Raw genomic sequence first — 25,064 nt, 5'->3', positions numbered from 1 at the left:
ACAACACGACGAGATAAGACACCACCATATTTACTTCGGTAAGAACAGTACGTGCTTGCGTGGTCACTTATTAGGCCCACATCAGGACCTCTTTTGCACATGCGGGTCACTTCAGGGTTGCATTCAGTTCATACTCAAAACTGATAGAAGTTGCATTTAATGTGTAATATGAATGAGCACACAAACAAATCTGATTTTTACCAAAAAGTCTGAATTGTATTGCATTAAGACCTGCTGTCTGAACATAGCATGAGTCAAATACTGGACAGATGAGACTGAAGAAAATGAGGTCAGTAAAGCTAAAAATCAATGCATCCAAAAAACACAATCTCTAAAACAGTCACTTCTCCAGATGATCGGTACAACAAAAATCTGTAAAGGTACAGATTGACCAGTTGATTATTTCAAGAACAATTTATGCTTTCAGTGCCTGTCTGAATGTGAACACTGGAATCTCAAAGCAAAACATTTAGTTATATCTACATAGTAATTTATCCGCTTAAGAAAGTAAAATAAAAAAGCAACTAAAACACAGTAACTCAACACTGAAGGAAATACAGGTTATGAAAAAGACAAAAGGCTAGACCCTCCCCTTTATGCTGGATTTAACTGGAATAAATCTGTCTGGCGAGACCTTCTCTGTCAACAACTCGTCTTTGCTCAGTTCTCGTTGACCGTGGAACCTCGACTGCAGTCAATCCCATTCCGAGTCAGGTATATGATGCAAGGCGCTTTACAAGACAGATGTTAGTCTTAGTAAAAACCATCACCATAAAAGGGAATATAAGGTGATGTGGCGATGAGTGTATGTGTGTTTTATCCTGGGTTTAGCGAGCTCGGAGGTTCTGGCAGTCAGTTCTCATACATCTTACCTCAAAAGTGTTTACAACTGAACAGACAGACACAAGAACATATTCTTCGGAGGCTTTGCGGTGAAGCTGGGGAGAAGGTACAAGTACTGCGACAAAGTATTGACAAAACACTCAAATAGATTTCAGCATTACACCTGACACGGAAACCTGATCTGCCACAAACAGGCTGATTTAAAGATAAACGCAGTATCCATCAGGCTGTGGGAAAACACAGGCGAAGTGTCAGAAAGGTCAGAGGGAAAACTTAGGTAATCCTCTGAAAACGTCCAAGAAATACCCTGAGGTGTAAATTTTTAAAATCACCAGACAAGAATTTAATGTGTATCTGCTCAGTTTTATCCTGTGTATGACAAGAACGAAACCTCTCGAATCTTGAATCTCGACTGCAATAATGCGACTGTGATTGTGTCTATGAAGGGACTTTCAAGCAAAATACTGTCAGAATGGATAAATAGGTTTCCCTGCAGATTTTGACCGATAGTGGATTCTTTAAAGCTGATATAATAATGCTAGTGTCAAGCAGGGGAAAGCTGATATCTGATTAGTCAACGAACATCAGGCCTACCTTTGAATTAGGAGCGTAACGGTGCAGAAAAATTTCAGTTCGGTACATTTTCGGTACAGGGGTCTTTGGTTTGACACATCTTTGATACGTTTTCAGTACAGTGAAGCAGACTGGGGGGTGGGGGTGGTATGGGGGGTTACACTCCAGGACATTTCTACAAAATATTGTTCAGTCATTTGTGCATTAACAGGCACCTCACATGTTATGTATTTTTTGAATGTTCGACGTTCGTTTATGGCTAACAATGTAATTTAGTGACTGTTTTTGAATGCCTCATAGTATTCCCTGAAGTGCTGTGAATGTGACCTAACAGGGTCTTTCGTGCCACAAAGCTGCAATGCACTGAAAACCAAAAGTGAAACTTAACATGCTTCAAATGTCCGACCCGGCTTCTGTGCCTCTGTTAAACTCTCCGTTGTCATGTTTTGGGTTTTTCTGAAGCGGCACTGAATGTATATAGAGGAAACCCTGCACATGGGTTCTGCTTGTGGCCGCCCTGCTTCCCAAGTGTTTGCGTTCTTCACATAGGCTACATGTATTCATCCAGTACACCTCCGTATTGTATCGAAGGCCCTAAACCAAAACTGTTCGGTACAAATGAGTGCACAGTTACACCCCTATTTTGCATCCACAAAATCTACAGTGAGAACACATAAGACACGTATGAGGTTAGAGAAATTACTGTTTTGTTTTGTACTTTTCTAGAATTTAGGTAACTGTTGTTGAGGTCAAAATACTAAATACTTGAATCAATGAAGATTAAACTCAAAGTAATTAATCAATAAATTGAAGCATCTGAAAGAACATTTAGGTGGATGAGATTTTCTTTTTAGCTTTTTTTTTTTTTTTTTTTTTAAACTTTCCTCTCAGTCAGTCAGTATTTCTATTTGAGAATCCTAATATGATCGCCTCTGTCAACCCCTTTCAGTGAATTTGGCAGAAATGGAGGAACAGTGTGTGTAAAAAAAACAAAAAAACAAAAACAGGTGTGTAATATTAAGGCAGGCATAAAAGCGATGCACATAGCATAACGGTATCATGAGCCGAAACTAAATTTGCACTTACCGCCCTTGTTGAGAAACACTAATTGTCCAACCACTTGCATTTCAACATAGTAATACCCATGACAAGGTAAAAGAATATATTGGTAATTAGCACGGCTTTGAGCAAGCTGTGCACCATTTTTTTTAGCCATGCTTTTCGGAAAAAAAAAAAAAAAAAAAAAAATGAGTGCACAGCTCGTTGCCTAATACACTGACACCTTTTCGGGTTATGAAAAAGACTCAGCTGTGGCTGTTTAACTGTACAAACTGGTTATCAATCAATCTCTACTGTCCACTGCTCAACGTCTGTGGGTACAGCAAGAGCCTGAAGGAACTACAGCTGGATCTGCTGCTGCTGAACTGGAATAATGTTTACCACGCTCTCATTTATTACCCGTGTTACATTCTGTTCATACATTGACTGAGACAAATTAGCACTTTCTCTGTACCATCATTCCCATTCGATCAAATATTAACAATTATTATTAAAACTGCACATCACTCATGAACATAGTACTTTTTGGTGACTAGTTTCCCTCTCTTTTTCATGACTTTATGCTCTAAACCAGAGGTCTCAAACATGCGGCCCGGGACCAAATCCGGCCCACCAAAGGGTCCAGTCTGGCCCATGGGAGGAATTTGTGAAATGGAAAAATTACACTGAAGATATTAATCATTTTAGTTCAGGTTCCACATACAGACCAATTTAGTCTCCAGTGGGTTGGATCAGTAAAATACTATCATAATAACCTATAAATTTTTCTCTTAGTAAATATAAACATTTTCATGTCATTTTACTGTATTTACACTAAAACAAACTATCATTTCACAAAAATGCGAATAACTTGAACAAATATGAACATTTTGAAATGTCTGAAGTGCAAGTTTACCAAAATTCTGCCTGTTACTAAATCTTTCGGGGTATTTGTAGATCCACTGTGATCTGTAAGTTGTAATTTACATGCGTAAATGATAAACTGAGACATAATATTGTTAACATTGCACTTAGTTTTCTTAAGAAAATTAAATTTGTTCATGTTATTTATGTTCTTTTAAAGAATAGTTGGTAGATGCAAACATTTTCATCACATAATTGTATTTTTTTCACTCTAAAACATAGAGTTTGGAGTTGACATTATCTATACGTCATTACCATTTCACTGGTCCGGCCCACTTCAGATCAAATTTGGCTTAATGTGACCCCTGAACTAAAAAGAGTTTGACACCCCTGCTCTAAACCATGTCAAAACTGGCAGACGCTGTGAATGGAATGGCATAAATTCCCAGTATGTCAGATACCCACATGATGTAATACACTGGTCAAATTTCCCAGTATGCATTTTCAGCCATCTAAATGACATACTGCTTCCCATAATGATCTCCTTCTTCTTTTGTTTAATGACGGGTGATGTTGGAGCGTGAGACAGAGTTCCCTATTTACATACATTAAGGAGCCGACTCAGGAAATGTAGAGGAAAACATCCGTGCACCGCTGGGAAATGAACAACCAGTGTAAGGAGATAAAACTACTAGGCTATAGTACGAGCTACTGATACGTTTTCATAGAAAGCATGATGTATGGTCAATGAGATACGCAAGATAAATAAGATAAGGCACTAACTGACACCAGCGACTGATAAGAATAATCCCATATCTAGTAAATTATTTCATATAGATTATATAAACGTCTGTCCACTGCTGCCGTTTATAAACGGTGACAAGGCTGGTGGTCATGTGACATTTTATCACAGTGAATATATTGTAGTTTAATTCATCACTTCATTATGAAACTATGAACACTTCTCACATTAAACACTGAGGACCTCCATCGTTCTATACCTGTTTACTTACTGCAGAGTTGGACTCAATTTGAAGTGAGACGGTCAAACTCAGTGACGCCTACAATACCAACACACTCAAGACTCAAAATAAAAGCGGTGTACACTAATGCTGCATTCTGCACCGCTGCTTCAACAACAATAAATCACACTCAATGCACGTCAGAGTTCAGGAGCTTGACCAGCCACTAATAGATTTGCAGTAAATCTTCACTGCCTGAGGTCGTCATTTCATCAGTTATTTATTATTCAACTGCAGCAAAATGTACTTCACAAACTGTACAGGTTAGTCTGCAGGATAAGCATTATGATCCAACATTTTGATGTGGATTCATGCAAAAGAACCATTACAAATGGACTCAAATAGGAGTGTTAGCTGAGCAAGTAGTGCTAACAACACCAAATATCACCATTACACTGGTTCTTGAGCCACTTCAGACTAGTGTTGCCGCAATTAGTCGACGTAATCGACCATGAAAATTGATCGACAGCAATATTTTTAGTCGACGTGTCATTTTACTATTGAACACATATTTATTTTTGGCTGTGGCACCTGGGGAATCCATACCAGTATTGGCGCCTGCAGCCGTACCTCAGACAGAGAGAAAGAGACCCCCGTCTTATAACCATCTCAAGTTTCATTCCCCCGTTCTTACAGTTGACCCCCCCCTCCCTCAGTCCGCGGATCCGTGCGTACCGATCACCCCCCTTGAGTTGTATTCAAAATAAAATGGACACAACAAAATAACAAACACTTGACTTTTTTCTTTTTTTTTTTTAAATTAGCCGTTTAGATTTGTCGACTAATCGAAAAATTTGTCGAAAGATTAATCGCTAGAAAATTAGTCATTAGCGGCAGCACTACTTCAAGCTAATATTAGCGTTAGTATACTGTCACTCAGAACATTTAACATTAAGACTTATGTTGTAGTAAAGTTTTAGTAGTCTTGTTATTTATTTAGTTAATCTCTCTGAAAAGCAGGACAGATGAAGAGAACGGCTTTGTGGGTAATATTTCAGGGTGTATCTATAGCCTCATAACAGTAAAACTATGACCCTGTGGTTGTTAATAATGATGTATTACAACTTTGTGGTTACTTTAACAGCCCTAATAATAGCCTAATACAGGAAGTGACATGTATTATATGGTCTATGATTTTCCAGGACAGGTGATTCCAAATGCACCATTTTAGATTACTATATGTGCACTGTACATATGCTAATCGATTCAGAGCTTATTCAATAAAACACCTCATTCCAATTCCTGTCAGGGTTGTAAATGTAAACTTTAATGCAATCAGAAAAGCGCTGCTGACTTTCCTCTTTCTGTTGCTTTGATTTGACACGACAAAACAAAAATGGAAGTCCTTATGTCCATTGTATTCAGAGCGATACAGGCAGAACGCATTTCAACAACAATGGGGAAGCACAAGGCCTTGGATCGCATTTGATGAAAACAGCCACATGTGACTTGATCACACTATTATTTCCCACAGAAGCCGGAATTAAATTTGCATGACATTACATAACATTTATGCTTCTGTATTCCAGTGTATGCTGCTCGCCAAGCACATAATACACCTCAAAACAATGAAATGTTCTGGGAGAGATGGTTTTTAAAGGTTGGACGCTTGTTTTTCATTAGATAACTATGATACACTGCTCAATAATAAATGTTTTTGTTTTTTGTGTTCCACTTCTCCTCTGGCAGACAGAGCGGCCTGTTGACATCTACTTTGTTTACAGTGCCTGCAGCTTCTGTCATTAAGAGTGAGCCCATCATTCATCACCTCCGACTCGTCCTTCCATCATGTGTAGTCACGTCCCAGTGTGTTCACATAAGTCAGGGATCGCTTAAATCTGAGCTCAGCCTCTATCAAAAGACTGACCTTGTTCAAGCCAGGACACTTTTCAATTTTCTGTCCAAAAAGGCAGACCCGCTCTGTTTCTTTCCCACATATCTTTGTGAAATTTATTTCCACTGTGACATCAAATATGTCCTCACAGCCAGTGGAAATATTTATTTAGAAGGTGCTCAGCCTTTTTATCTCCTGTCGTCCTTGATTATTTTCCAACAACTTATGAAGCAGAGTGATTCAGTTTTATTATTTGAGATCAATAACTGTACTTGCAGTGTTTTCATCTCCAGGAAGCTTTCAAATCAGCGTTAAATGGTGATCAATTCTGCACTACAGGCTGGCTTACGGACAGATCTACAGTGAAGTATGGTAATGAGGAAGAGATTTTAAGATTTTGTGCCGCTATTATACATAAGACCTAATTTTCTTCCTTGGTAATATAAAGACTCATGTAAAATCACATTACAAAACTGCACACGTTTGGAGTATTAACTGTGCTAATGTGTGTCTCAAATGTGCAGCATTTATCAACCAACAGCAACTTATGAAAACTCTCATTAAGACTATAATAAGGAAACACTTGCTTTCCAAATCAATATCCTTCTGTTTGGCGTCTATACGATTCACATAAAAGCTCACAACTGGCTTGATGCACTCGGCGGATCGGGTGATAATGAATTAACAGAAAATTATTCGTTTGCACTTTCACAAAGAGGGGAGGGTCGGCTTTGCGGAGAGGCAGATACAGAAGGCCTCAATGAGCAAGCACAAAGGCAGCGATACTCATCACGGGACCAAGTGCTGCATCGTACCAGCATTCTTTCTAGGGTGCTAGAATAAGACAACAAAGGGCCACAATGTGCCTATTCATCACCAGTACAGTATGCTAATAATGTAGATGGGATGCATTCTCACCACCCTCCCCGTGCAGAGAGGGCGGATCAGCTGGGCCGGTCAAAAAATATCAGCAAAAAGAATGTTTAGCGCTCTGAGTGATTGATGTTCGTCAACTTCAAGAAAGCAATTATTCCTACACTTTTTTTTCCCAGTCATACTACAACAGGGGTCTCAAACTCTTTTTTTTTTTCCAGGGGCCACATTCAGCCCAATCTGATCTCAAGTGGGCCAGATCAGTAGAATAATTGCATAATAACCTATAAATAACGACAACTCCAAATTTTTTGTCTTTGTGTAAAAAATCCCTATTAAACAAAAAAGATGTGAATAACCTGAAAAAACTGTAATTTCTTAAGAAAAATAAGTGCAATTTTAACAATGTTATGCCTCAACTTGTCATTTACACATGTGCATTATGGACCAAATCTACAAAGACACTTTTGTTCATCCATCAGTCTCTATGACGACCTTGACTTCAGTTTTTGTGGGTCCTGGAGTGGCTTGTCAGCCCTATTTTTGCCCTGAAGTACCTGCCACAAAGACACTAAACACTGAGTAACAGGCAGAAAATTGTTAAAAATGTGCTTAATTTTCTTTAGACATTTCAGGTTGCTCATATTTGTTCAGATTATTCACATTTTATTGTTACAGGATAGTTTGCAAATGTAAGTATTTCCATAATTTAATGTGATTTTTGTTACTAAAACAAAGACAAAAATTTTTTAGTTGCCATTATTTGTAAGCATAGTGTAATATTTTTTTCACATCAAACCGCAAAGAAAATATGGAGTCATTATTTTTTGGAGGTTATTATGCTATTATTTTACTTGAGATCATATTGGTCTGTATGTGGAACCTGCACTAAAATGAGTTAGACAGCCTTGACTGTGGAATTTTCTCACTTTGCAAATTCATCCCACGGGCCGGATTGGAACCTTTTCGTGGGCCACATGTTTGAGACCCTGGTACTACAACATTTACGAGATGTTTAGCAAATCAGAGTCTAGAAAATCTAATATTTTCAATTCTGGGCTTTAACCTAAAAAGATTCTATTATTTTTCCACAAATTTCTGCAGACCAAGTTAGAGTTGAATGACTATTTTCTGATTGCAGCTTTTCATTGGTCCAAAAGAAGGTTAACTTAAGGCTTTGGCAAGAGGTCAGTGATCTGTTTCGACATTATCCAAGTCCCTGGATCTGAACTTTAAAGGACAAAGACACAAGGTTGTATAAACACTAAAACGTTCACTACTTCTGCAATATCATCAAGTAAGGGGCTGTACTGTCCAAGACAAGCAGGTGGACATTCCTGATGATTGAACGTAAGACGAATACAACATTTCCCAGGTTCACCTTGAAGTTGATATGATGAAAGATAAAATGACTAACACCATAATATCCTGCTCAGTGTTTTAACGTCCACTGTATCACACCCTCACAGAGCCTCTGGTGTTATTTTAATACTGTATATTTCCAATACTCAGACCAATATTACGAAAGTCATCATCACATCACCAAATTAGGCAAGAACTTTGGGTTTTCTCATCATCCCACATCAGTGTTAATACCGTGGCGCTACTTTCAGCCACATCACTCAGGTTGAACCTCACCGCTTTTCATTTTATCTAGACTGTGTCAACTTTCATACATGCCTGTATTTGATCCGAGGGCTGCGGATTTCCACATGTATATTTTCTTATCTTGTGCCTCGAGCTTTGATGTATTAAACCCTCTGGAACACCGTGAACACAGGTGAATTACTTCACAAAAGTAGCGTTTATCAAAAGTAAATGACACGTTCACATTTCAACTGTAAGTGCATTTACAGTGATAAATGTGCTCCTCAGATTTGCGAAGATGTGAGGTCAAAAGCCTGTTTGGAGGATCCGAGGCGTCTGTCCAAATGAGAGGTGGCAAAGGACAAGGTGAAAAACCCTCGTGTACACTGTGAACACAGATAGTGTTTGCGTTTCTCCTGTTTACATGATCTGTGGCTTATCACGGGGGAGTCTCTGTGACAAAACACTCATCTCTTCACCCTGTGACTTGCAGAACAATCATTATACAGTTCAGCATAAAGGGTTCCATAATTCGCTGATGGCAAACAAACTGAGCCGGTTGGTGTGAAGTCAGCGTGTTCAGAGTAAACACTTGTATCTATGTGACAGACGTGTGTCACTAAAACGCACAGACAACACAAAGTGGACACTGAGGGTCAGGCTTGTGTTGTGATTTCCACAGACGCGTTTACACGTGTCCTAGGATTCCAGAAATAATCCCACATGTAACCGCCTCAATCAGAAGAGACTGGACAAAGCAGAAGAAATATTTCAATTAGACTGTGAAGGAAAGTGTAAACCTGTGATAACTCATTCCACAGGGAAATATTAGTGTCTAAAGAACCAAGTTAAATCCAATCATTTGTCTCTTTTTTGGAAAAAAAAATATATATATATACCCGTTCGTTCCATTTATGTTTGCTCCACATGGGATAAAACATTATGTGATGTGACAAGATGCCAGGAGGGACATAAAGATGAGCAAATAAAACTGCAGAATAGGGTACAACAGACTGAAGGATTGTTGAATTTCTTGATGTTCGACAGGCTTGAAACAAGTCTTCAAATGAGTATTGAAAAGATGACAGAAGCGTGAATCCCCGGAATGACTAAACAAGCCAAAAACCTCTGGAAAAACACTCTTCTCTTGTCATATTTTATGTCAGTTCAGATGCTTCACATAATCTGAATATAGTCATATAATAATACTAACAACAACAACAACATCAATAACAATAACAATAATAATAGTAATGTTACCTTACACACCCAAATTATTCTGATTAAATAGTTTGAGCATGTAAGCTAATGTTGTACAGGATAGGTTAAACAATTGTCCATGTACACATTTAAGGTAGAATCTCTGGTCAGACTGATGCATTCTATCAGCTTTAAGAACTTCAGTCCATGTGAAAAAGGTTAATATGATACATGCACAAGACCAGGAGTCAGTATAAAGTGCAAAGTCTGCAGCCCTGTGATGCTTAGTGAGACAAAGGTGACCCTAAGTGGATTAGGCAGTGATAAATTATAACCTTGCTTGTAAAACCGCAAACATGGGAAGTGAAACCACTCAGCCAAGGTCTTCCTGTTAATTAGAAAGAAGATGTGACATTTTACCAAAATTCACCAACACGTGCAAACACAAACTGTTTGCCTTGTACCTACTGAGAACTGAAGGTGCAGCAATCATGTAACCGTCACGGTGCGGTGAATAAATAACGGTGACATAAGGGTAATTATTCAAGTTTAGCTGACAACATGTTCTGTTCCAGAAGCGGTTAGTGGCTGCTCAGTAAACAGATTAATGAAAGAGCCCATTTGCTGATACGAATTGTTAAAGTGTAAACATCTAGACTTTCAAAGGGTTTGACGGCCTGGTCTGCAGTAAAAAAAGATGCTTACATTGTTGACAGTGAATAAATGAAGCGTCAATTAATTTTAAGAGCTAAATTAATTAAAAAAAATAAAAAATTCACCTAATTCTCAAACTTTACAGACCAACACTTATCAAATCAACTTTCTAGACGTTTCTGATGTTCGGACTTTACCCAGAAACCCCAAGGACATGACTTAGTGGAGCAGGGGTGATATGTTTGCAGATGCATCCTGTTCCTACTTGTCATCTCATGTTCCAACATCAGATAGAGTTCATAAGAAACCACAGACGCTGGAAAAAGTGGAGGGAACCAACTATGTTTCAGCTAAATATATGAACTTTCCCCTTTTTTCTACAGATACACCTACGGGAAAACAAAAGCTTTCCATGTTGTCAAGAAACTTTTGAGCTTGACAAAAGTTTAGTTGAATTTTTCTGAGGATTTAAAATGACAACTTAATGTACTTTGTCAGTTTTGTTTTCTTTAAACCGGCTGCGTGTTGGTCGTTAAGGGCATCTCGTGCATTTCGTCACAACTGCTGAATAAATGCTGAATTATGGAGTGGGAGATGAGCCTCTGTGACGCATCACATGATCTACTTAATGCTCAGACATCAGTTGCACAACTGTGTCGCTGCCACACAACCGTCATGTGTGATACCACTCATTTCCTTCCTAAGTGATACTAGTAAAACAGGCTGGTACTTAAAGAGTACGACAGTTTTAGAAAAATACAGAGCACACAAATAAGAAATACAGGAACACAAATCTCACACAAAGTTTAATTCAAAGATTGATCTTTACCTATTTACAAATCCATGTATCATACGTTCTTTTCATATTCAATTGAGAATCCACAATCGGAAAATGAAAAAATGACTCGTTTTTTCATAATTCATGTACAAATTAAAAACCAAAAAATGAATTGTTTTTCATTCTTTCAATTGTATGCACAAATCAAAAATTGGAAATAAACAAAAGGACCAAATGTTGAGTTCCATTTTGACATTTTTGATATCCGATTTGGTATGACTTGGAAGTTACTGACTTCTTCGTGTGTTGAACTGGACAATCAAGGGTTTGCTGGTATTCTGCCAAATGCATTCTGAATAATGGAGAATTTCGTGTTATTCAGAGGCAGCAAACGCGTTACTGTCAAGGAGGACAACATGACAACTGAAAAAAAGGTCAGGATCTTCCAGGTAATATTGTTTCATCTAATACAGTGTGTCAATGGTAGACAACCTAAGTAGAAGCCACTTCGCGTAACACACAAAGAAGTCAGTAACTTCCAGGTCATACCAAATTGGATATCAAAAATGTCAACATGAAACCCGACATTTAGTCCATTTGATTATTTCCAATTTTTAATTTGTGTGTACGATCGAAAGAAGGAAAACAACTCCTTTTTTGATTTGTACACGAATGATGAAATAAGTCATTTTTCTGTTTTCTGATTGTGGATTCTCAATTGAATATGAAAAAAACGAATGATGCACGGACTTTTACAGTCATTCACAACTGTATTTATTCATTTCACTTTGATTAAAACCAATTAGATTATAGTGACGACTCCTTGTTGGAACACCGACACAAAATGAAGCTGAAACAAGCAGACGTCAAGCAGAGTATTAAACTGACTTTATTCACGTTATATCCTGGTGAACGCAGAGTTAATTTCTATGTCCCATGTTACACCTTTAGTCAAAATTAGCTAATTTCCACATCAACCTCAGTTTCAATCCAATTCTTTTAGCAGTTGACTCAATATTATGCTCATTTGTGAGCTTCTCTGCAGGTCCTCTACCAAATGTAAAACTGAAAAGGCAACTAATCTAGTATCTGACACAACCACCGACATTGGATGGCTGAGTGTGAGCATCCGTTCTTACTGTGGTTTTCCTCTGCATGATTTCATCAAACAAGACTTTTCAAGGAGGAGGAACTTTGATGACAGCATCTGTCTCAGTTCATGTAGTCCTAGATTTCAGAAGCCGATTCAAACCACTTCTAACAAAATGAAACAAGCCTCGAGGACAGCATTAATATGAACTCATGCCCTTATTTATGAACTGTGCATCACCTGCTTTAAAGACGAATTCAATGTCAATGCACCACTGAAGTAACTCTGCAGTCCTCAACCTATCGTCTGCAGGTAAATCCCAAAGAAACAATACAATACACGACAACCCATACATCTAAAAATAGACAAGGACACTCAGATAATTGCTGGTTACCTGCCAAGTGGTTTCTTCCACAAACCCCCAAAACCTCAGAGAAGAATTAGCAACAGTTGGTTTGGGGTTCATGATTGTGTGATGTTAAATAAGCTGCATATTGGATGAGCTCAAACACAATGAAGTGCTCCATTCATTATGTACTTGTGTATATAAATATAATAAGTGGCACAAGTGCTTTATTTACATGAAAACATCTTCCAGGTTCTCATGTTTGCATTATTTACTGTTCATCTGATGGTGTAAAATGACCAGCTGTAGGGTTGTTTAACAGCAGGTGCCGTACTTTCTAGACATGTTTGCTCTTGAGTTGCACTTTAATGTCGTCTAATAATCACATTCTGGAGCTGTTGGTCCATAAATATACAGACGGTTTATTCCAAATCCGAAGAATTTGGTTGAACTTGCTTGACTCTGTTTTATATTTTTCTACCGGTTTTGAACTATTCCACAATAAATATCACACTATTTATTTCTAACCACATTTCACTGAAAAAAAAAAATTAGACGATTATTTTACAAACACAGACTGTACAGTCACGGGAAAAAAATGATTAGACCATCAAAAGTCATCAAAAACAATGGTTATGCAATCAAGGACTAACTCCTGGGTGTATCATGTGACTAAAACAAACAGAAAAGAAAACATGGAATGCCTAAAAGCACTGTTTTCGTCAGTACAATGCCATAGATATTGATGTACGAACTGAAGTGATTTTGGTTATTATCAAGAAAACATGGAAAATGGATAGATATCAGGTCTGAAATTAAACTACCATGAGCCATTTTTGTTGTTATCATTATATTTGTCCAAGCAAATGTACCCTCAATTGTACCAAGCATTAAAATTAACACGAAATTGAAGAAAACATGGGGTGGTCCAATCATTTTTTTCCTGTAGATATGAGTTAACTCTGGTTGAACATGACGGTACTCTTTCCACCTTGATGCTTAACACCTAATATTCTACATTTAGACTCTTACCTCAACATGCCATCTATAACTGACTGAGGCAGAGGCTGTTCTTGATATGAAATACATAATTATATGATTACGTGCACAGACAGCCGGTGTTTACCCTGGACAGAATGATGAGCAAAGGTTGAAACGTAACCTTGTGCTCTCAGCCCGTTCACATGATTATATGCTGACACAGACTCATGACTGCTTGTGGAAAAGGTTGCGTTTCTTTTCCTTTTTTTTTCACTCCCTTCCGGCAAGTGAGATCAGGTTTAAAGTTTGACACTACAGCATGTTTACAGTGATGTGCTGCTTGAAGAGGCATGTTGTCACGTCAGATATTGTTGTATTATCGGTTTTTTGTTCATCTTGACTTTCAAACAATGATTATACGGTCAGAAATCATTCTGTTAATCATACAATATATATACAATTCATGTTAATTTTCCAGTGAAACTCAAATAGAACTAGATTTTTACTTTCTGGAAGTACTCCTCAAATACATTAACTTATTATGTTTATTATTCATCCAAAGTTGAGAATTTCAGCGCTCTTGAAAAAGTCAAAAGAAATCAGCCAAATCATCAGTCTATCACCATTCTATAGATAAATCACATAATGCAACTGTTTTTACAGAGCTACTTCCTTAAAGACTTTATTTTCAGGTTTATGTTTTTTCTAGGGGTGTAATGGTTCACAAAACAAGACAGAATTCATGATACAAACATCCACAGTCTCAAGTCACAAGATGACAGCTCTAATTGAACAAACCCAATTTTCATTTAAAGGTTTACCCTCAAATATAACATTCACAAAACTAAAACTGCACGAACAAAATGATGGCTTTTGGTTACGTGTGTATTTATTTACTTTTTTAACACATGGACTGGTCTTGAGGGACTGTTATTGCTTATTTTTGTTCTTTTAATTAATAGAGGGAAAAAAAATCTGTGTGTAAAAACCAAGGTCTGAATCAAACTGTGGATTTGGAGAGCTGTTACTATAAAGACTAAGACAATTACAAAAACAAGGTCATAGGTCGCCCCTAATGACCAATTAGTTGCCTAATTGGTCAAGAGGAGCAGCTGTGTAAATCGAGGGTTGTTTCCAGTTACTATACCTCAATAAGCATAGACCATTTGTGAAACAACAGTTAACTTGTGAAACATGTTTGCTGCCACACTTCCTCATTTTACACCCGTCTGTCTGTGTGTCTGACTGAGTATGGAGGAGTTGCTCATTTCAACATTCAGAACAAAGGCTGTTTAAAGCCATTTAAAAAGGTCTCCAGTAAGTCTAAGCACTTTCTCAAATGCTTAATATGCATTAGACACGCAAATCAAAGTAGAACACAGCGTTAGATTTTCTCTGCACCAGCCTGTGGCAAAACTACTACTTGTAACTTCAAGTTGAAAGTGAGAAAACTTTTTATATCCTCTTTAAAAAAAATCCCCATGAGACAAAACCAGCTAAAATGCTTGACAGAGGCTTTTGTCAGAGGCTGATCTTTACATGATGACTCTAGAGACTCCAGCCGTTGTTATCCTGGGGACAAACCCCCAATGGAGCAGTTAAAGCAGGATGTAAACTACAGCTGTATGGGGACAAGTTACAAATTACATTTTCAGCTATGAACCAAATCCCTAGTGTCCTACTTTTACGTGCCAAAGCTTCCATAGCCTGGAAGAGCAGGTCGACCTATTTCAAACACTTTGCAGATAATTTCTTGGGAAATAAGCAGATGTTTAGGGACAAAGTGAGCTTAAACTGTGAAGAGAAAACCAATTAATGTCAACCCATAAGAGGAACAGAGCTGGGGGAGTTGATACGTGAGGTTTTCTCTGCAAACAGGAGAGTGAAGCGGGTGTGTCCCAGAAAACACCCCGATATTCAATGTCACAGAGGGGTTCGTAAACAGGGATTACACGGTTCATACATACCCTCTGCAACCAGCTCCTCCACAGTGACCTGATACCGGCCCACGGCGAACACCTTCCCGAAGTAGCTGCTGACTCCGGAGCTGGACCCGGACGCCCCTCCGAGTCCGCCGCTCTCGGACTTTGGCATTCTGGAAAACTTCTTCATCCTTTACTTTCTCAGTCCGGCCACCAAATGCAATCCCTGTTTTGCGGGAAACTGACCCCACACAGTCCAGTTAAACTCGGTAGTGTCCAGCGTCCCCTATCTGCTTATCTGGAATCTGTTCTTCTCCTGCATGCTCCGCTGCTGACACTTCTTCTACAGGGACGACATGAAAAGTACAGCTTATAAAACAGCCTCCCAAAGCTGGAACCGGTGACTGCATTCACTACGAAACCAAAAAACAAAAACAGACAGTGGCTTCCTTAGCTAATGTGACACATAAGGCTAACTAGCATGCGTGGACTCATCGGGTCAAAAACGCTGCTCCGACACTCACACAGTGGACGGGGCTGGAAGCAATTCCCCCCGCAGCTGGCACGGGTTGTTACCCCCTCCTAGCGTGGCGATGAACCCTCTCAGAGGACTAAATCAACTCCCTATAAAACTAGCATCAGCGCTGCTAGCTTCGCACGCCCGCGACTCGTCCACTTCACTCGGGCAAAGCGGCTAGTTAGCTCGCTAGCTGCGGGAGTTAGCCGCTAACGAGATTTGCTAGCATCGACAACAGTTCGTCCGCGAGCCAGAGAAGTGCAGGTGGGCTAACAAAGAGGCGCCCGACACTCGTAACCGTCCCTCGTTTATCAGAAAACCTCCAGCGAAGTCGTGCCCCGTGTTTGTGTCATCTCCACGCCGCTCATTTCGGCGGAGCTCCGTTAACGTTAAACTTCTGGTGACTCCCTAACGGTAGTCTACAGAAGAAGTGGGTGGTTTGTTATTTACCCAATGAGAGTGACAACCTAACCTGACGTGGCCCCGCCCCCTCTATTGTTATGATTGGTGTAAGTGGAGAATGTATGGAGGCCCATCAGCGACAATGAAAACATCTGTGCAGACACTGATAAATAAATGAACTAGAATGAGACAGAGAGAGCACAGATTTATGCCGAGCTTTTCCTCTAAACCACAACATCACAGACCTGTTTCATTGCAGACATTTAGGTTTGAAAAAGCAGATTACAGGCGTCACCATAGGGAGTATATAAAGATGGTTTCTTCCACACTTTCTTTCCACTGTGGAAAAATTAGGCCTGTAAAGGTACACATACTGAACCGAACCGTTTCGGTACACACCTGTTCGGTTCGGTACACAGCTGTACGGAAACGGCACAGTATGATGAGAAAAAGAGAAAGGAACGAAAGACGCTGCAAGTTCCACACGGACATATTGAAGGACGCGCACATCGACCCGAAATACAAAATAGCAGCTGATATAAGGTAAAAAAAAAAAAAAAAAAAAAAAACAACAGCAAATGTGGTGTGAACCTGGAAGGAAGGGACTGAAGACCCTCCATCATTATTACAGTCCAGTTTGGATCAGTTCAGGTCCTGGTGAAAGACAACAATGGTGAAAGAGACGTTAATAAGACGGACGTTGTTTGGCCCCTAGGAACTACGGTAGTTCTAAAACACTTACACTAGCTCTGCCTGTCTCTCTCTCTCTCTCTCTCTCTCTCTCACATACACACTGTATAACAGAGGAATAGAACCTGCAGTTGGACGTTGAAATTACATAAATTTTCACTTTCGTTTCCCGCCACCGTTAGTTACGTTAGTTATGGACCCCCCCCCCCCCGGCTCCGACCAAAAAAAAAAAAAACCATCTCCCCGACAAATCGCACCCTGCACTCACACGCACACGTACACACAGTGTCCTAAACAGTTTATCTTTCCTAAAATAGATAATTTGGTTAATTTTTTGTTGTCAAAGTTGCTCTTCAGTTTAAACAAAATACCAGTTTGTCCTCTTGTTAATGTTGCACTTCATGTGGATTTTTTTAGGTATTTTATGCAGAATATGAACTGACAGAACTGTGATTTGATTTTTCTTGTTTGTTCAAAACTACCTGTCAGGAAAAGTGCAATACTAATATTTAAAATACATTTAGTAACATTGATCATTTATTTTATTTTCTAATTGATTTATAGCAGCAGAATTATATTATTCCTGTTTTTCTATATTCTATTGTGTCCAAAAATTAGGGGAAAATTTTTCAAAAATTCATAAATGTGTTAAAAACATTTTGAGGGGTTTTCTTTCTTCCCGTACCGAACCGAAAAAAAAAACGAACCGTGGTTTTCAAAACCGAAAACATACTGAACCGAAAATTTTGTTGTAACGTTACAGGCCTGGTAAAAATTACACAAAAATCTCATCTTCTGCGATGCAACATGGAGCCAGTGTATTCAATATCCAAAATCTTCTAACAGAAAAACCCGGATGCTTGTGTACTGTAATTTCTCTTTTAATGAGACTTGTTTGGGTTCAGAAGGGGTTAAATTCATGCATTTAACTCAGCTACAATTATTACTGCACTTTCCCATTGTCAGATTTAGATAAACTTTTAAGAGACTTAACCTCCTCAGACTCAGCTATGGGTTTTCTGTCCACATTTGTGGACAAGAGTTTCACAACTTTATACAAAAAAAAAAAAGAAAGAAAACTGTCCACCACAAAGGACACTCCATAAAAATTTTAAAAACGGCATCTGAAAAAAACTATTGCATCATGATGTTTCCAATATAGGCACTTATTTAATAAAAAACAAAAAAAGCTTGTACTTTCCTGACATTCCCTGGGTCTTAGGAGGTTAAATAGTGTGTTTAAGCTCCTGGTTCATTTACCTTCCCCTGATTTGGACAGAACAGAAAAACAGCAGACAAACCTAACACAGTGTGAACATGTGAAACACCTCATAAAAGCCTTATTCTATGTCAGAGGAATCACTAAAGATTGGTTTGGAAAACAAATATGAATTGACAGCTCTGTGATGACATGGCAAGACATCCAGGATGTACCCCGCCTTTACCTTAAGACAGCCGGGATAAGCTCCAACATCCCCCATGACCCTGGATGGATGGATGGATGGAAATATATGATTTGCAATCGATGGCGAGAGAGGAGTAATATTTTAATCCTGTTGGAATTGTGTCACCATTTACATATATGATATTTATTAGTTTAAAAGACAATTTTACAAATCAATAAACTCACAGTTTATGGCAAAAAAATTGTGAGAAAGCATGTAGTTTTGTGTTAAACAGCTGAATGGACTGAATACATTGGTGTACGTCATGCACATCACCAACACCAAAATGGCTGCTGTCTGGGCAAATTTGACCTTAGCTTTCAGAGAGCGATGTTGAAAACTACTAAAGCAGGTGAAAACCCATCCAGTCTGACCTTTATATTTCCTGATTTTTTATATTGTGACATATTAAAGCCTGATAGTTCAACACCCCTTTAGCCCTATCAGCCCACCCGCAGGCTGAAAAAATTATATTAATATTCATCTACTATAAAAATATAACAAATCAGGACAATGGATGTTTTTTTCAACTTTTGCTCAAAGTTTAGACCCTGATGTTAATAAAAGTACATCAAAAGTGTATTTTAGTGCAAACTTTAATGTTCAAACATGATTTTTAATCTTTGTGGGGTGAAATATACGCTATTAAAAATCTCCGACACGAACAATTAATTTATGCATATCATCGTCAATCCCGCCGAAAAAAAAACAGGCGAGGATAAAAAATTCCAATTTCTCTTTTAGTTTGTTACAGTTTACTCAGGCAGAGTAATAGATCCAATATTTTAGAAAATGGGAATAGATTCTGTGAGGTCTCTAAATGTCCATAGACACAAAGAACATCCATATGAACCTTATTATTATAAGTATTATAAGTTATTCTTCATTTACTTTGGGTATGTCTTTTTAGGCGTTTTTCCCCTGAAAATGTGGTCAGGGTTAAACAGGTTAAAAACTTACTGTGGTTTGTTAATTTATAAATGATCCTTTTCCATTGACAGACATCATATATGTAAATTACTGCATTTTTACCAGCACTTAGGCCAATAGTGGATAACCGCAGGGACATTTATTATAGCTGGCTTAGTTTGGATATTCAAATTTACATTATGATTATATGGTACTCATTATTTGCAGAAGAGCCGCAAGTGATATATTTGCAATGACCACGAACACTGTTTGACCAGTCAAACAAATGAGTAAATCTTTACATGGACTCTGTACTGGTAAATCATGACTTTTTAAGTGTAAATGAACTGTAGTCAGTAGTGGTTTTTCCATTGGACGTGTGCACAAAACATTACCGATATTTACTAAATGTTGAAAAAACATAAGCGCATAACGTCGGTTTTTCCATTAAATCACGAATTCGATGATTTGTTTATTTATTATCGCGAGATGACATGAGAAGTCATTCCTTAAACATGGCGACAAACGTAAATATGATGTTGATTTGCAGATATATACATTATTATTATTATATGTTACCCCTCTATCTTGTACTAAATGAAAAAATGATTCAGTTTCCTGGTGTGTCCACACAAACAGCACCATGTTTCTTTTAAAACTCTTCTCCTTCACTTGTTATAGCGTCCGTCAACATCCGTTTTTTTTTTGTTTTTTGTTTTTTTAATTCACATAACACTAGTTGCAGAAAAAGGTCTTTCCATTGCAGTTTTGTGTGATATACCATTTGCACTACGCCTGAAAAACCACCTCTTGCCAGCACAAAAGCAAGAGTTTTGGCGAAATTGTTTTTCCATTAGGTACATTTTTATGCGCAAGTTATATTCGTGCAATTTAAGGGTCAATGGAAAAGCAATTTGTGATACATTAGAACCCTGATTATGTCATTTGGCAAACATTTAAACAGACTTTTGATCTTAAACTAATCATATGCACAAATCAACAACATAAGAACAGAGAAGAACACTCATTACCTAAATATAAAGAGTATTTTTTGTATTTAACCCTTTCATGCACAGTGGTCACTACAGTGGACAGTTATTCTACAGCTGTTCTCTTGTATATTCATGGGTTTTGTTGTTTTAGTTCCATATCAACCAACACAGTGCATCATCTCATACACTGCAATTCATATCATGACTGTAACTTTGCTGTTCTTGATAAACCTGATCTGCAGTAACATGTTTGAGTGGAAATCAGTTGCTAATTGTTATTAGACTGTAATTTACAAGAGTTTTTTTTTTTTTTATTTTGTTTTGTTTTGTTTTACTTTTTTTTTTTTTTTTTTTGCTTATTATCTCCATGAAGTGAGTAGTAACTAGTATTAGCGTATGATAAAATGTGAGAAAACATCAGATTAGCTGCATTAAAAATATTTTTAATTCATAGTTTTCACACTTTATATCAGTAAATACATGTTTCTTTGCTTCAAAAATTAAACACATGGTGTCCAGCTGAGTGGACATTTTTGCAACTGTGAAAAATAGGTTCATAAAAATATATCAATCACATTGTTTTTTTGTTGTTGTTTTTTCCCCCCATGCCTAAAGAGGAATACAAATTTTGATTAAGGTTCTCATAATTCATGCATGAAAGGGTTAATGTTTTTATTTGTTTGGTCTCTGGGTGCTGAAGGGCTTCCGTAAAGTGTCCAGACAATGCTGATGTGAGACGGGCGTTGTGAATGACAGACAGCATGAGGAAGGAGAACGAACGCAAAACAGGCTGGAAAGAATGCAGTGCATGAGGAAATAAACAAACCTCAGGCTACACTTGATAATGTGTTTTCCTGAGCCAGATTCATCATCCTGTTCATTACTAAACCCTCTCAGAGCTCCGTCTTCATTTGTGTCTTTGTTCTGCCTCTTCATGCTCTGCTGCTGTTTTTAAGGAGCGAGTAATGGCTGGTACTTCCTCAGTGTGCGTGTGTGTATGTGTGTGTGAACTGATCTTACGGCTCTGGCTTCTATTTTAACGATCATGTGCGCTGGAAACAACAGTGTGATTTTTCAGCAGACGCAGCCTATGAGGAAGTGGGGTGACAGCTGCCTCTGTGAACAAAGGCGCTTGTGGAAGGCTGGAGAATCCACCAGTTTATTCTGCAGACTTCCAATCCTTCACGCTTTAACTTGTGTCCTGCTTCACCCAGAGTCCCACCACTGAGGTGGACGTTAACCGTTCCTAGAGGGGAAAATACGTTTGTTCAGAGTAACTGGTCACAATTGTCATATTCAGGTCAGTGGTTATAAGGGGAGCACATGGCTGAGATGGGGATTACATAAGAGATGAGGAGGAGCAGAGCGGGATCACATGACTGAATAAACCCCCATGTCTGGACACATCCTGTTTCTGCAGGGGGGAATCTCTCCTCTCTGACACACTTATTGTTGTCTGGATGTCTGTGAAGGGTATGCTGCCACCTGTTGGTGTTTGGACACAAAAAGACACGAATGGGCGCTTCGATGAAACTCAGATTCAGATTTATTAACCCTTTCATGTACAGGGTGGGGAAGCAAAATGTACAATATTTTGAGGCAGGGATTGAAAGACAGTGTATGACCAATTAGTTTATTGAAAGTCATGAGAATTTATTTGCCACAAGAAAATGTACACTCAACAAAACTAGAAAAGCACTCAGAGAGCGCAGACCTCCCCCAAGCACAAAAATTCCCCACATAATTGGAGATACAAATCCTACATTTATTTTTTAAAATAAAATCCGCCTTCTGGATCAGATCCGGATCAGCCTTTGAAATGTGATAGAGGACCCCATTGTCAATTCCTGAGTTAAATTTCATGAGTTTTGGTCAAGAATTAAGCGAGATATTGGGAAATGAAAATTTTGGCCCCATTTACCACAATGTTAACGAAAATTTCAAAGTGATCCAGAATCCAGGATTTCTTCCGGATCACCCCCAAAAGTTAATCATTTCTTCCTTATCCCATTTCCAACAAACCCTGAAAATTTCATCAAAATCTGTCCATAACTTTTTGAGTTATGTTGCACACTAACGGACAGACAAACAAACAGACAGACAAACAAACCCTGGCAAAAACATAACCTCCTTGGCGGAGGTAAATATAAACGCACCACTTTTGTTTTTGCTCCCATTTGTCATGAGCTGAACTCAAAGATCTAAAACTTTTTCTGTGTACACACAAGGTTTATTTCTCTCAAATATTGTTCACAAATCTGTCTAAATTTGTGTTAGTGAACACTTCTTCTTTGCTGAGATAATCCATCCACCTCACAGGTGTGGCATATCAAGATGCTGATTAGACAGCAGGATTTTTGCACAGGTGTGCCTTAGGCTGGCCACAACAAAAGGCCACTCCAAAATGTGCAGTTTTATCACACAGCACAATACCACAGATGTCACAAGTTTTGAGGGAATATGCAACTGGCATGCTGACTTCAGGAATCTCCACCAGAGCTTTTGCCTGTGAATTGAATGTTCATTTCTCTACCATAAGACATCTCCAAAGCTGTTTCAGAGAATTCATGAAGAAGACTGTGCGAGGAAAATGGTGGTCACACCAAATACTGACTGGTTTTCTGACCCCCCTGGACCACCCAATACAGTAAAAGTGCACATTTTAGAGTGGCCTTTTATTGTGGCCAGCCTAAGTCACACCTGTGCAATAATCCTGCTGTCTAATCAGCATCTGGATCTGCCACACCTGTGAGGTGGATGGATTATCTCAGCAAAGGACAAAGGAGAAGTGCTCACTAACACAGATTTAGACAAATTTATGAACAATATTTGAGAGAAATAGGCTTTTTGTGTACATAGAAAAAGTTTTAGATCTTTGAGTTCAGCTCATGACAAATGGGAGCAAAAACAAAAGTGGTGCGTTTATATTTTTGTTCAGTGTACATAATAGAAAATGTTTTTATTCTATGTGTCCTCCTTCTTTCTCAATAACTGCCTTCACACGCTTCCTGAAACTTGCGCAAGTGTTCCTCAAATATTCGGGTGACAACTTCTCCCATTCTTCTTTAACCCTTTCATGTATACTGCTCACTACAGTGGACACTTATTCTACAGCTGTTCTCTTGTATATTCATGGATTTTTTTTTTTTTTTTTTTTACACATATCTTTATTAAAGTTTTAAGACATTACACATTGTTTCTGACATGAATCGGTAACAGTGTGTACATCTCCCCTGAGTGTAATAGTTAAAGTTTTCAAGCAATTATCAGTAAATGTATGTTTCTTCGCTTCAAAAATTAAATGCATGGTGTCCCACTGAGTGGACATTTTCGCAACTTCATGAAAAATAGGTTCCTCAGAATTTTTTTTTATTATTATTACTATTTTTTTTTAAATGTATTTTCTATTTATTTATTTATTTATTTTTAAACTTTTTTAAAATTTATCTGTTTTTCATAAGAAAATTTTCAATCGCATCGTTTTTTTTCATGCCTAAAGAGGAATAAAAACATTCAGGAAAAAAAATCTTAAGGTTCTCATAGTTTGTGCATGAAAGGGTTAAATAACAAGAATGTTACCAAAGTGCTGCACATCATAAAAACAACAAAACAAAGCAACAAGAAATGCTCTAAAAACAACAAATAAGAACAGAAAACTACAACAACAATCCAGCTTAAAATTAATTAGAAACAAAAATTAATTAGATGACTCAAATCGAGCTGGAATGGCTTTTACTGAACTTCATGCAGAAATGTGTTGGATGAGTCAGTGATGAAGTGTCCAGCTGCCCCGGCCTTTCCCAGAATGCACCAGGCTTAATTTCCATCAGCTGATTTTGATGAAGTTAAATGAAAATGTGTGTGTAACATGTGCCCTTTAATCACCGGAACAAAACTATCATAGACCTCAAGGGGGATGATCAGCTGGCCTTATTATGGCTTTATGTGCTCTGTATTTTGTCTTAATTAAATTTATTTTAGTATTTTGATCTTTTTATTGAATTTTCCCCTGGATTTTCCTTTTCTTTCTGTAAAGAACTCTGAAGTACCTTTGTATATGAAATGCATTAAATATATATCTATAAATTTGCTTTGTCTTGATGTTATAACTGAAGTTGAAGACATTTACTGAAGGTGGAATATCTAAATATAAGGCCCATAAACATGCCTGGCCATAAAAAAAAAAAAAAAAGAAAGAAAGAAAACTCCCACACTCTAATCTTTCATTGGATCATCATTAGAGACATTCATTATGGTACTATTTATCAGATGCAATGCTTAAGCAATATCACAATAATTGTCACGTTTATTTCCAACTATAGTTGTGTTAGTTTTCATCCAGATTTTGTATTGACGAATGGAGTCGACCACTGTGTAAAGTTTTCTACATCACATCCAAAGATCCTCACTGTGGTTCAACATCTGTTTGGGAGACTTAATTGATATGATCCATTACAATATTTATTTATTTATTTTTTTAAAGCAAACAAGAGTTGACAGTGGT

The 25,064-nt window shown here is 38.0% G+C and overlaps 1 protein-coding gene across 3 annotated transcripts in view; it reads right to left on the bottom strand.

Annotated features, from left to right (window-relative positions):
* Window positions 1-16,584, bottom strand: part of bmp2k (BMP2 inducible kinase) — a 118,532-nt gene extending 101,948 nt beyond the window's left edge. The window contains exons 1-2 of one of the 3 annotated variants that reach the window (XM_030143139.1): window positions 16,130-16,584; window positions 15,651-16,018 (exon numbers count right to left, since the gene is read on the bottom strand). In XM_030143139.1, coding sequence (XP_029998999.1) covers window positions 15,651-15,795 — 145 coding nt within the window. In that variant the 5' untranslated portion in view covers window positions 15,796-16,018; window positions 16,130-16,584. Of the gene's footprint in view, window positions 1-15,650 lie in introns of all 3 variants that reach the window. The other 2 variants (XM_030143138.1, XM_030143140.1) reach the window with 2 other exon arrangements.
* Window positions 16,585-25,064: the final 8,480 nt, after the last annotated feature.

Source organism: Sphaeramia orbicularis, chromosome 9 (genome assembly GCF_902148855.1).
Source record: "Sphaeramia orbicularis chromosome 9, fSphaOr1.1, whole genome shotgun sequence".
Classification (NCBI taxonomy): domain Eukaryota; kingdom Metazoa; phylum Chordata; class Actinopteri; order Kurtiformes; family Apogonidae; genus Sphaeramia; species Sphaeramia orbicularis.
This window is presented reverse-complemented; position numbering and strand designations above follow the sequence as displayed.